The 12,702-nt window shown below is 36.2% G+C and overlaps 1 protein-coding gene across 5 annotated transcripts in view; it reads right to left on the minus strand.

Moving 5' to 3' along the window:
* KLHL5 (kelch like family member 5) overlaps positions 1–12,702 on the minus strand; it is a 124,492-nt gene that overhangs the window by 5,590 nt on the left and 106,200 nt on the right. For 2 of the 5 annotated variants that reach the window (XM_020991707.2, XM_020991650.2), the window contains exons 9-10: positions 9,559–9,771; positions 546–717 (exon numbers count right to left, since the gene is read on the minus strand). In XM_020991707.2, coding sequence (XP_020847366.1) covers positions 546–717; positions 9,559–9,771 — 385 coding nt within the window. Of the gene's footprint in view, positions 1–545; positions 718–9,544; positions 9,772–10,563; positions 10,635–12,702 lie in introns of those variants that run through there. The other 3 variants (XM_020991658.2, XM_020991683.2, XM_078148606.1) reach the window with 3 other exon arrangements.

Raw genomic sequence — 12,702 nt, forward strand, 5'->3', positions numbered from 1 at the left:
ACATAGACTACTCCCCCCAAAACCCCAAGAAGAATAAAGTAAAAAGTATGCTTCAATCTTCACTCAGACTTCATCAGTTCTCCCTCTGGAGGGTAGATAGCATTTTCATCCTAAGTTCTTCAGAATTGTCTTGGACCACTGTACTGATTAGAGTAACTAAGTCTTTCACAGCTGATTATTGTTACAATATTGCTTGTACTGTGTAAAATCTTCTGATTCTGCTCACTTCACTTTAGTTTGTATGAGTCTTCCCAGGTTTTTCTGAAGCTATCCTGCTCATCATTTCTTATAGCAAAATAGTATTCCATCACAATTAGATACCACAACTTGTTCAGCCATTTCCCAATTGATGGGCATTCCCTTACTTTCCAATTCTTTGCCACCAGAAAAGACCAACTCTAACTCCTAACAAGTCTATGATTCAAATAAACTGTATATATATTATAATATATAAATCTAATTACAATAATAGGTGAAGATGAGAAATTATGAATCATTTTAATAAAAATATAACTAGGATCAAAGAAAGAAATTAAATAGCATACCTGTGTCCATTCATTTGTTTGAGGATCATAGGCCTCCACTGTATTAAGGTAAGTTTGTCCATCATATCCTCCAACTGCATACAATTTGTCGCCAAGTAAACATACTCCAACTGCATCTCTACTAATGCTCATAGATGCAACTGCAGTCCACATATCAGTTTTGGGATCATATCTGAAAAATAATTGTAATATTAGTTCTCTTATACCATCCCCTAAACATTAAATGTAAAAATCAGGATCTCATGAAATTTATTGGAAATCTAAGAATTGGAGAATCTTCTTACGAAGAATAAAAAATGTTTAAAAAATGTATTTGCTATCCTATCGTCCTCAAAGTATTTTTAATATATGTAAGTAAAGCTAAATTATATGCAGTATTCTGGGTATAAATAAACCCCATTTTTACATAATGGTAGAATAATGTTTTCTGTTTCATTTTTGATATTCTCCTAATGCCTTCAACACAGTATTGGCTTGACTTTCTTGACTATAGTATTTCAATAGACCCATTATAATGACAATCTCAGAACTTACCACCTTTTAATTATAGTCCAGATTACTTTTGCTTAATACATGATCATACACTACTTATAATGAAGCTCATCTGTCACTTTCTTGGTCAGTTATAGCGTGTCATGAGATTTTGCCCAGAAGAAAGTAAGTGATATCACCTGCAAATCTATACATCTCTTTATGTATGTCCAAGCCAAGGCAATAAGTATTTTTAACTGCTCTGTGCCAAGGTACTGTCAGGCTTCTATATAATTTATTTTTAAAATGTTAACTAAGACTGATCTGAGCACCTATCCCCTGAATGTATCCATTTTTAATAGTTCTTCATCTAGGCTAGCACCTAGTATATCCTTTACCCTTTGTTTATTGTATGTAAGATAATTCCTTATCCATTAAAAAGTAGTCCTCCTAGTTTTCTGGCAACTCAATTTAAAAAAGACTTTTTAGTGTGAAACTCCAGTGTGAAAATAAATTGTAGCCATTGGTTATTATCCCTTGTTCATAAGATTATTAATAAAGTTATTTCTTCTTTATGGAATCATGTTTTCTCTGGAGTATGTTAAACTTGCTTGAATGCTCAACGATTTTGTTCTTTATTATGATTAACTAGGCCTAGGGTCTCTTCTGGAATGCTTCTTGTGGGTGGCTTTCCACTGACAATTTGCTGGGCCTCTGGCATAGTGGCTGGTTTAACAGGTTACACAGTTTGGCTAACAGGTGTGTGTTTATGCAAATTCGTGTTTGAGTTCCTTTAAAACCCTTGAGTGCCATCTGATCCTGGTGATTTGGGAATGGGAATTTCTCTTAATAAGACCAATGGACATAATTCATTGATTCTTTGTTAATTCTCTTTTGACAATGATTACTAGGTGATCCCACTCTTTGGCTGGCATGTCTTTGAAATTTAAAAGACTCCTTTATGATTGATTTTGTAGTAACCTATAAGCTACATCCTGAATGACTTTTTGGCTGACCTAATTTCTAACTTACTTTTGGGGCTTCCTTTCATTTGATTGGGCAAATTTCCATTTAAAAAACATTGCCTTTATTATATATTCCTACATTTTCCCCCCCAGTATGCCAGATCTCAATATTTGATTCTTTTTATTTGTAGCACACATTTTTTTTTTCAGGATTTCCTATAAAATATTTTTAATAGCCTTCAGCTTTCTGGTGAATAAAGGTATTAGGTTGAGTCAATATAATAAAAATGACAATTCTATCTCAATTAATTTACTTATTCAGTGCAATACCAATAAAACTATCAAAATTTATTTTATAGATCTAGAAAAAATTCTAAAATTCATCCAGAAGGATAAAAGGTCAAGAATATTAAGGGGATCAATGAAAAAAAAATGTGAAGGGAGGCAGCCTAGCAGTACCAGATTTCAAACCATATATTACAAAGTGGCAATCATCAAAACAATCTCTTACTCGCTAAGAAATACAGTGATCAGTGGATTAGATTAGGTACACAATACACAGTAATCAAGTATTTAATAAATATAAACATTCACAGAAGGCACCCTGCCAATCTCTTTTTATGGTACAAATGTGTTTTTGATAACTAGACCAAGGAGAGACAAAGCAGAGAAAGAAAAGAAAAGACTAATATCTCTAAAGAACATTAATAAAAATATTTAAAATAAAATATTAGCAAATTGGCTACAATTATATATTAGATCATGATTGGGTTCAATTTATATTAGTAATACAGGGTTGGTTCTGTATAAGAAAGATGATAAAATATAATAAAACGTGTTAATAATGTAAATAATAACCATGATTTTTTGTCAGATGCTAAAAGTGTAACAATCATTTCTTTTAAAAACTCTAGAAATCATAAGACTAAATGGATTTTCCTCAATATATGAAATTTTTAAAAATTAAATCTAAGAGTAAACATATGTAATGGAGAAAGTTGAGAGCTTTCCAAAAAAAAAAATCAAGGGAAAAAAGGATACCCATTATTATTATCATAATAACAATAAGACAAAAAAAACTGAATTGAGCATAGGCAAAGAGAAATCAAAATTAATTACTTCTGTATATGATATAATGGTGTTAATTAGAGAACTTCAGTCAACTAAAACTAATTGAAACAATTCTATTAATTTATTATTTGTGTATTATTTGCTAATTTTAACAAATAATAAGTTATAGGCTATGTGACAAATCTACATACATAATCAGCATTATTATATATGACCAACAAAACTAGTAAAAGGAGTTAAATGAGAAATATCATTAAAAATAACTATGGGTTCCACTTCTAGGAGCTAAGATGGCAAAGTAAGAGATAACTTGCCCTTACCTTCCCTTATTGACCTCTGAAAGCCCAGAAAATATTGCCCCAGAAAAAATCCTGGAACAGCAAAACCAGCAAAAAGATGGAGTGCAGCACTCTTGTAGCCTAGGAAGCTTGGGGGATTAAGGGGAAAGGCCCCTTTCACTATGGGGGAGCAGGTGCAGTACAGAATGGGAGGTGTCTCAGCAAGCTAGCAAGAACCCCATCTCAGCATACCAGGGGGAGATCCTGAACCCTGGGGTGGTGGAGCATGCAAGCACCAACACCAGGACCCCAAGTGTCTCAGGACGGGCAGGGGACACCTGCTTGGAAAACCAGCACGTGCCCTGGTGTTCTCTGGCAGCCAAATCTCCTGGTGCCTCAGCAAAACTCTGGGAAGCACAACTCTAAGAGATAAAGCTCCAGGCGGAGAGACATCCTCCAGCAGCAAAATATCCCTGTGCAAGGCCTGGGTGAGCAGTAGCCAAAGAAAGGAGCACAAGGCCTGGGTAAGCAGGCATCCCCCAGGGGCCAGATGCCTCACCCTTACCCCTAGAGCTCCAGTCTTGCTGATTCCAGCCCAATACCAGGTAAGCTGCCAGAACCTTACAGCCTCCAACCGCCAGCACCTGAGGCCCCAGCACACAAAGCCAGTGACCAGGCTCTGGGCTCCCAGAGCAAGAAGCTTGGGTCAGTGCCCCCTGCTCTCCAGCAGGAGAGCTCAATTTTTTTAAAGGTCAGGAAATAAGCAAACACCACGAGCAAAAAGAAACGTGCAATGACCATAGATTCTTATTGTGGGGACAGGGAAGATCAAGGCAGAAATTCAGAAAAGGACAATATTGTCACTATACCCATATCCAAAACCTCAAAGGGGAACATGAACTGTTCCAAAGTACAAAAGGCCTTGGAATAGTTCAAGAAGGATTTTAAAAGTCAAATAAGAGAGGTAGAAGAAAAACTGGGAAAAGAAATGAGGTATGCAAGAGAGAATCAATAGATTAGAAAAGGAAGGACAAAAATTAACTGTAGAAAACAAGTCTCTAAAAAATAAAATTGTCAACTGGAAAAAAAGTACAATGACAAAAACTCCTGAAAAAGCAGAATTGGCCAAATGGAAAAGGAGGCACAAAAACTCACTGAGGAGAAGAACTTCTTAAAAAGTAAAATGGGTCAAATGGAAAAGGAGGTACAAAATCTAATATAAGAAAACAATTCATTAAAAATTAGAATTGGGCAAGTGGAAGCTAATGACTCTATGAGAATCAGTCAAACAGAAACAAAAGAATGAAAAAATAGAAAAAAACATAAAATCCCTCATTGGTAAAACAACTGGCCTGGAAAACAGATCCAGGAGAGACGATTTAAAAATCATTGGTCTACCTTGAAACTATGATGAAAAAGAAAGCCTGGACAGCATCTTTCCGGAAATCATCAAGGAAAACTGCCCTGAGGTCCTAGAACCAGAGGGTAAAATAGTCATTGAAAGAATTCACCAGTCACCTCTTGAAAGAGATCCCAGATTGAAAACACCAAGGAATATAGTAGCCAAATTCAAAAATTACCAGATCAAAGAGAAAATACTGTAAGCAGCCAGAAAGAAATAATTTTAAATATCATGGAACCACAGTCCGGATCACACAAGACCTTGCAGCTTCTACATGAAAAGGCCATAGGGCATGGAATATGATATTCCATAAGGTAAAGGGGCTTGGATTACAACCAAGAATCAACCACCCACTGAAACTGAGCATAATCTTTCAGGGATTTCAATGAAATAGGGGACTTCCAAACCTTCCTGATGAAAAGACCAGAGCTCAATAGAAAATTTGATCTTTAAATACAAGACTCAAGAGAGGCATAAAAAGGTAAACAGGACAGAAAAGGATGAGAGAGCATAGGAATAAATGGAGTCTTCCTTAAAATGATAAGTAACATCTACTTAAAATCTTCAGCAAGTATCATATGTAATGGGGATAAGCTAGAAGCATTTCCAGGGTGAAATTTCCAGGGGTGAAATAAAGATGTCCATTATCACCACTGTTGTTCAATATGGTACTGGAGATGTTAGCTTTAGCAATAAGAGAAGAAAAAGAAAGTGAAGGTACTAGAATAGGCAAAGAAGAAATAAAGCTATCACTCTTTGCAGGTGATATACTTAGAGAATCCTAGAGAATCAAGTGAAAAACTACTTGAAATAATAAACAACTTTAGCAAAGTTGCAGGCTATAAAATAAACCCACATAAATCATCGCCATTTCTATATATTACCAACAAAGCCCAACAGCAAGAGATAGAAAGAGAAATTCCATTTAAAGTTATTGTAGATATTATAAAATATTTAGGAGCCTACCTGCTAAAACAAACCCAGGAACTATATGAACACAATTACGAAGCATTTTTCACACAAATAAAGTCAGAGCTAAAAAATTGGAAAAACATCAGTTGCTCAAGGGTAAGGCCAAGCTAATTTAATAAAAATGACAATTCTACCTAAATTAATTTACTCCTTCAGTGCCATACCAATCAAACTACCAAAAAATTATTTTATAGAGCTAGAAAAAAATAAGATTCATTTGGAATAACAAAAGGTCCAGAATATCAAGAGAGCTAATGAAAAGAAATGCAGGGGAAGATGGCCTAGCCATTCCAGATCTTAAATTGTACTATAAAGCAGCAATCATCAAAACTACTTGGTACTGGCTAAGAAACATGAGTGGTGGATCAGTGGAATAGGTTAGGTAAGCAAGACACAGTAGTCAATGACGATAGTAATATACTGTCTGATAAACCCAAAGACACCAGCTTCTGGGATAAGAACTCACACTTTGACAAAAACTGCTGGGAAAACTGGAAAAGAGCATGGCAGAAACTAGGCATAGACCAAAATCTCATACCATATACCAAAATAAAGTTAAAATGGGTTCATGATTTAAATATAAAGGCTGATACTATAAGCAAACTGGGAGAGCAAGGAATAGTTTACCTGTCAGATTTATGGAGAACAGAAGAATTCATGACCAAACAAGAGATAGGGAACATTATGAAATGCAAAATGGATAATTTTGATTACATTAAACTGAAAAGTTTTTGCAAAACAAAGCCAATGCAACCAAGATTAGGAGGAAGCAGAAAACTGGGAAAGAATTTTTACAACCAGTGTCTCTGATAAGGGCCTCATTCTAAAATATATAGACAACTAAGTCAATTTATTAGAGTACAAGTCATTTCCCAATTGATAAATGGTCAAAGGATATGAACAGGCAGTTCTCAGATGAAGAAATTAAAGCCATCTGTAGTCATACGAAAAAATGCCCTAAATCACTATTGATTAGAGAAATGCAAATCAAAACAACTCTGAGGTACCACATCACACCTATCAGATTGGCCAACATGACAAAACAGGTAAATGATAAATGTTGGAGAAGATGTGGGAAAATTGAACACTAATGAAATTGTTGGTGGAGTTGTGAAATGATCCAAGCATTCTGGAGAGTAATTTGGAACTATGCCCAAAGGGCTACAAAAAAGTGCATACCCTTTGACCCAGCAATAACACTTCTAGGGCTGTTTCCCAAAGAGATCATACAAATGGGAGAAGGACCCCCATGTACAAAAACATTTATAGTAGCTCTTTTTGTGGTGGCAAAGAATTGGAAATTGAGGGGATGCCCATCAACTGGGGAATGACCGAACAAGTTGTGGTATATGAATGTGATGGAATACTATTGTGCTATAAGAAATGATGAGCAGGCAGACTTCAGAAAAACCTGGAAAGACTTGTATGGACTAATGCTAAGTGAAGTGGGCAGAACCAGGGGAACGTTGTACACAGTAACAGCCACGTTGTGTGATGACTAACTTTGACAGACCTAACCCTTCTCAGCAATGCAAGGATCTAAGACATCTCCAAAAGTCTCATGATGGAAAATGCTATCCATATCCAGAGAAAGAACTATGGAGTTTGAATGCAGATCAAAGCATACTATTTGCTCTTTTTTTTCCCTTCTGTTTTGTATCATTTCTTCTTTCTTGTGGTTCCTCCTATTGGTTCTAATTCTTCTTTACAACATCACTAATGTGAAAATATGTTTAACAGGAATGTATATGTAGAGCCTATATCAGATTGTATGCCATCTTGGGGAGGGAGGCAGGGATGGATGGGGAGAAAATTTAAAACTCAAAAGCTTACAGAAGTGATTGTTGAAAACTAAAAATAAATTAATTAAAAAATAAAGTTCAAAAAATAACTATGAAAAGTATAAAATGCTTCTATATCAATTCAGCTATAAAACACTTTGCAGAAATAAAGACCTAAATAATTAGACAAACATTAATTGCTCATGGGTAGGTCAAGCAAATATAATAAAAACGATTACACTATGTAAATTATTTTACTTATTCACTGTGGTATCAAACTCCTAAAAAGAATATTTTATAGACCTAGAAAAAAATAACCAAATTCATATAAAGGAACAAAAAGTCAAAAATTTCAAGAGTAATAATGAAAAAAGTGGGAAGGAATAGGGTCTATCAATTCAAATCTGGACTCAGACACTTAGTAGCTGTATGTTTCTGGATAAGACATTTAACCTCTGTTTGCTCATCTGTAAATGGGAATACTAATAGCACCAGCCTTGCAGGGTTGTTGTGAGAATGAACCAAATGAGATTAAAATTGTGAAGTGCTTAGCATAGTGCCTGACACACAGTAAGCACTTTATAAATGTTAGCTATTATTACTATTATTAGAGCTCACACTGAAGTATAAAAGAGTAATAATTAAAATGATTTGGTACTAGTTTAAAAAAAGTGAGGTTAATCAGTAGAAGCAAACAAACACCGTACAGGAGGTTTAGTTTAGACCAACACCTCATACCATACACAAAAGATAAGCTCATACTTTTAACAAACAGAAAGAATTCAAATATTGAGGAGCTAAAGTCAGGATCACATAGGATTTAGCAGCCACCATTATAGAGGGAGCAGAGAGCTTTGAATACAATATCCTAAAGGGCAAAAGATATAGGCTTGCAATGGAAACTAACTTACCTAGCAAAAAGGAATATAATCCTACAGGATGAAAAATGAAACTCTAATGAAATAGGCTACTTCTAAGTATTCCTGAAAACCAGAGCTGAGTAGGAACTTTACAGAAGTCAAGAAATACTTAATAAAATACAATCAATTGAAAGGGACTAAACAGGGCAAAGTGTTTACATTCTGAGTAATGATACAAGTATCCCCCACAGAACCTTAATTTCACTTAGGGTCATGGAAGGAGTCAAATAAGAGGGCATGGGAATAGTTTTGTTATATTTGATGATCTTAAAAGAACAAAGAAAAAGGAAGATAAATACAAAGGGGAGGAAAGATTGAGGAATTTATCATATATAATTGGGCTGTACCAGAAGATTATACAATAAAGGAGGTAGGGGGTAGGGGAGATTGGCAACACCTGAACCTCATTTTCATCTGAACTTGTTAAATAAAGGCAGGGAGAATACATACCCTCAGTGGCGGGCAGAAATATATTTTACTCAACAGGGAAACAGAAGGAAAAGAGAATGAGATAGAGAATAAGAGGGAGATCAGATTCAGGGAAGGATTGGCCCTAAGCAAAAATACCTCTAACTTCAGGGTGTATCTCAAAGAGGGGTTTGAAAGGAAAGAAGGGGTCAACCATCCTGGCCACCACCAATACCACCTTCAGATCAACTGCCACTGTTCCCCTGACCACCATCCCTGCATACAGCCCAGACTCTAGCCATCATCCAAAGAAGCAATTCCTATGGAGATACAACCTGGCAATCGTTTCTGCAGGTGCTATAGTTGCTGTGTCCTTGGCAAGCCACAGTTACTGATGACCCAGAAAAGAAAGTTCTTTTTGATCAAAGTCCATGGCACTATTAAATGGTTCAATACTAGAACCATGGTTTCTTTAGTAGAAACATACCACCGTACCCTAAGGACTACAGAGCCTTTCTATTTCACTTGTGCTGAAACCTTTTTCTCGGGGTGTAGTTTCCCCCATTGGAATGTGAGCTTCTTGAGAACAGAGACCATCTTGCTTGTTATCTTCATCTGCAACACCTAGCATAATAGTATACAGTGAATCTATAATAAACGCTTTTGCATTCCTTCCTTCCTTCATTCAAAACAACAAACAACCAGAGGTTCATACAGCTTCAGTGCTACACCTTGTGCATGCTACCTTTCAACACAGTCTGACAGTCTGGAAGTCAAGTTGGATGCTGGCGCATCATGTCCTCCAATAGCATACAATAATCCATTCCAGGTAGTTACTCCGACTCCACCTCTTCTTTTTGACATTTGTGCACAAAGTGTCCATTTATTAGTATGGGGGTCAAAGCATTCTACAGATTTGAGACAAGAACTTCCATCACGACCCCCAACTGCATATAATCTGTAAAGAGAGCAAAGGAAATAGCAAATAAGAAAAGATATGCTTAAGACATACTTAAGACAAAGAGGTACTGAAAATGACAGTAAAATCAAACTAAAGAGTAACTGAAAGGTTAAATATCTTAGAAGCATGAAACAATTAAAATTGAAACAATAGCAGAACTAACTTTCAAATGTTATAAAGTAGATTCTCTACTCTCAGAGCCAAAAAGGCCAACAGAGTACATGGTTACAAAAACCGTATCTGTGAAGACCCTCATATTTTCTGAGGAAAATGGCCAATCTTCATCTCTTTTTGGAACATCTGAGGATATGAGAGACTAAAGCCTGCTATATACAATAGGAGTAACCGGAGGAAAAAGGCAAAGAGAAAGAAAAGCCTTAAAATGCATTTAAAAAAAACCCAACAATGAAATAATGCTAATTCTAAACAAAGCCATTAGGCACTGTGGAATGAGGCAGGCCTAACCTCTCAAGAGAACAAAGCAATGGCAATCTTGAATGTCAATCTTAAATGTTGAATGTCAAAGGGTCTTTCTATATAACCAATAAATTGATTTATAATCCCACAATCCCAAGCCATAGGAAACAAAACACTCCCCCCAAACCAATTCCCACCTTAAGAGATTTCTGTTCTTTTCCCCAAAATGGGCTGTGGGAGATGGAAGATTAGGGGCCAGTAGGTTATCATACGTGTTTCCATGGTAATATGGGAGAGATGTTCAGTGGCACTGCAGTCAGTGTTGTTGAGCTACATTTTACTATTTTTTATTTTAATATTCTTCTCAATTACCTTATTCATTCATATTGATTTTCCTGGGATGCTGGGAGCCCAATGTTTGGGGGAATGTTTTCTTGGGGTATCTGAAAAGGAAATGATCTAAGGTAACTTAGTTATATGAATTAGTGGACTCTGGGGAATAGAAATGCCAGTCAAGGTTTCCTTTTGAGATTTTAATGAATATTCTTTAGTTCTCTGTGCAAATGAATGAACCACCATTAACTTCTAATAAATTATTGTTCAACTCAGGAGCCTGCAGAGTTTAAAGGGATAGACTGGAGGAAGAGATGCTTCTATATATGCAAAGGAATAGGGAGACCCAAGGGCCCAAATCCTAGAAGTAAAAAAGCTAGAAGCTTTGGGTACAGTTGACTCTAGGAACAAGGTAGTTAGTAGGAAAAAAATGAGTCAGAGGAAATACAAGGGATCCAAAGACTAAGCCTAGCTCCATTTACATCTTTCATTTAACCCAGAGGTAACCTTAAAAAGTTTTTAAAATACGTTTTAATGATGTTTTTTGTTTTTATATTACTGTTATTTGTAGATGTTCATGTATATACCCTCTTTCCAACTTCTGTCCCACCTTGGGAAATTGAGCCAAACTTTACCTTTACAAGGTAGAACAATTAAGAAAAAACTGAAGTGACTTTGTCTAAAAATAGATGTAATATAAATTATGTGTTAGCAGCCCTTCACCTCTCTGCCAATGGGAGGAGTTATAATATTTCATTATCTGCTTTCTGGGGCCACACTGTATTTGAGTTCTCTATAGTTATTTAAAAATTTATATTGCAATAGTAATCATGTATTTTGTTTGATTCTGCTAATTTCATTCTGCATCAGTTCATACAGATCTTTAAGGCAGGTTTAGCTTTTAAGATATCTTGTAGCTTTCCCCTTTTGTTATTTTAAATCTCCAGTATGGTTCCCTTTAGTTGGTTACTAGGAGTGAAGAGCTCTTAGAAAAATTAAGATGGGTTATGTGTTTATTTCTGAGCCACAAAGGTAAAAGAACAATTGGAAACCCACATCTTTGTGCACAAGGAGTTCTAGGCAAGAGAAGTTAAACTGAGAAAAAGGGTAGCGGCAATAATACCAAGAGTGTAAATAGGCAAGGTTTCACACTGGCTGGATGCTCTATGTGATATGACGTGTCCTCTGACTGTTACTCTGCAGGTGACAGCTTATATTTAAGATCTGCAATATGTTTTACTCACAATAATTCCTAGAGAGATTGTACAAGAATTATTATTCCCACTTTACTGGTGAATAAACAGGCTCAGAGACCTTAAAGGATTTGTCCAAGGTCACAAAGCTCAAAAGTATTAGAGCTAGGATAGGAACCTGGGTCTCCTTCCTTTCAGATCCAGTATTCTTTTTCTATATCCTATTTCTGCTTAAGATAAGCTTACCACATAAGTTCTAACTTCTACTTCTAAGCCCATTGCCTGCTTTTTTTGGCCTGCTTTTATTCCCCAAAAGTGAAGAGAAAAAAACCATAATTCAGTAAAATGAAAATCTAACATGATTTCAGTCTTTCTCAGGTTCCCTTTTATTCATTATTTCCAGACTCATCTCTTCCTCACAGACAGACAAGGTCCCTTCTTGTACCTTCAGTCCCTTTGTGAAGTAACAATTCTAGAAATCAATGTTGCTCTTTATTCAAAAAAATCATTGGAGGGGCAGCTAGGTGGTGCAGTGAATACAGCAATGCCCTGGAGTCAGGAGGACCCAAGTGCAAATTCGGACTCAGACACAGAACATTCACTAGCTGTGTGACACTGGGCAAGTCACTTAACCCCACTGCTTAGTCAAAAGAGACAAAACAAAACAAAAAAGCACTGGAAGGATCCTACTGCCCTCCATCCTAGTTCCTGCCCAGTTTCTGTATATCACGTAGAGCTGGTTATGAATCATGACCAGCTTTCTTCTAGGATCGTTAGTTCTAACTAAAACATTTTAACCTATCATCTGTCTAGGTCTGCTAATACATCTAAACATTGGCTGCCAGCCAGCTGTGTGAATTATGTGCAGCCAAGTTCTATCACCTGCTGCTGGAAGCCTAGTTTTCTGGAAAATACACTTTCCATACTATGAGGAATGAAGGGTTCACAGCTTGGGAAACTGTCCCCTAACAAAATGGCTTTCATG

This window comes from Phascolarctos cinereus, unplaced genomic scaffold, assembly GCF_003287225.1.
Source record: "Phascolarctos cinereus isolate Bilbo 61053 unplaced genomic scaffold, phaCin_HiC Scaffold_9;HRSCAF=440, whole genome shotgun sequence".
NCBI classification, from domain to species: Eukaryota; Metazoa; Chordata; class Mammalia; order Diprotodontia; family Phascolarctidae; genus Phascolarctos; species Phascolarctos cinereus.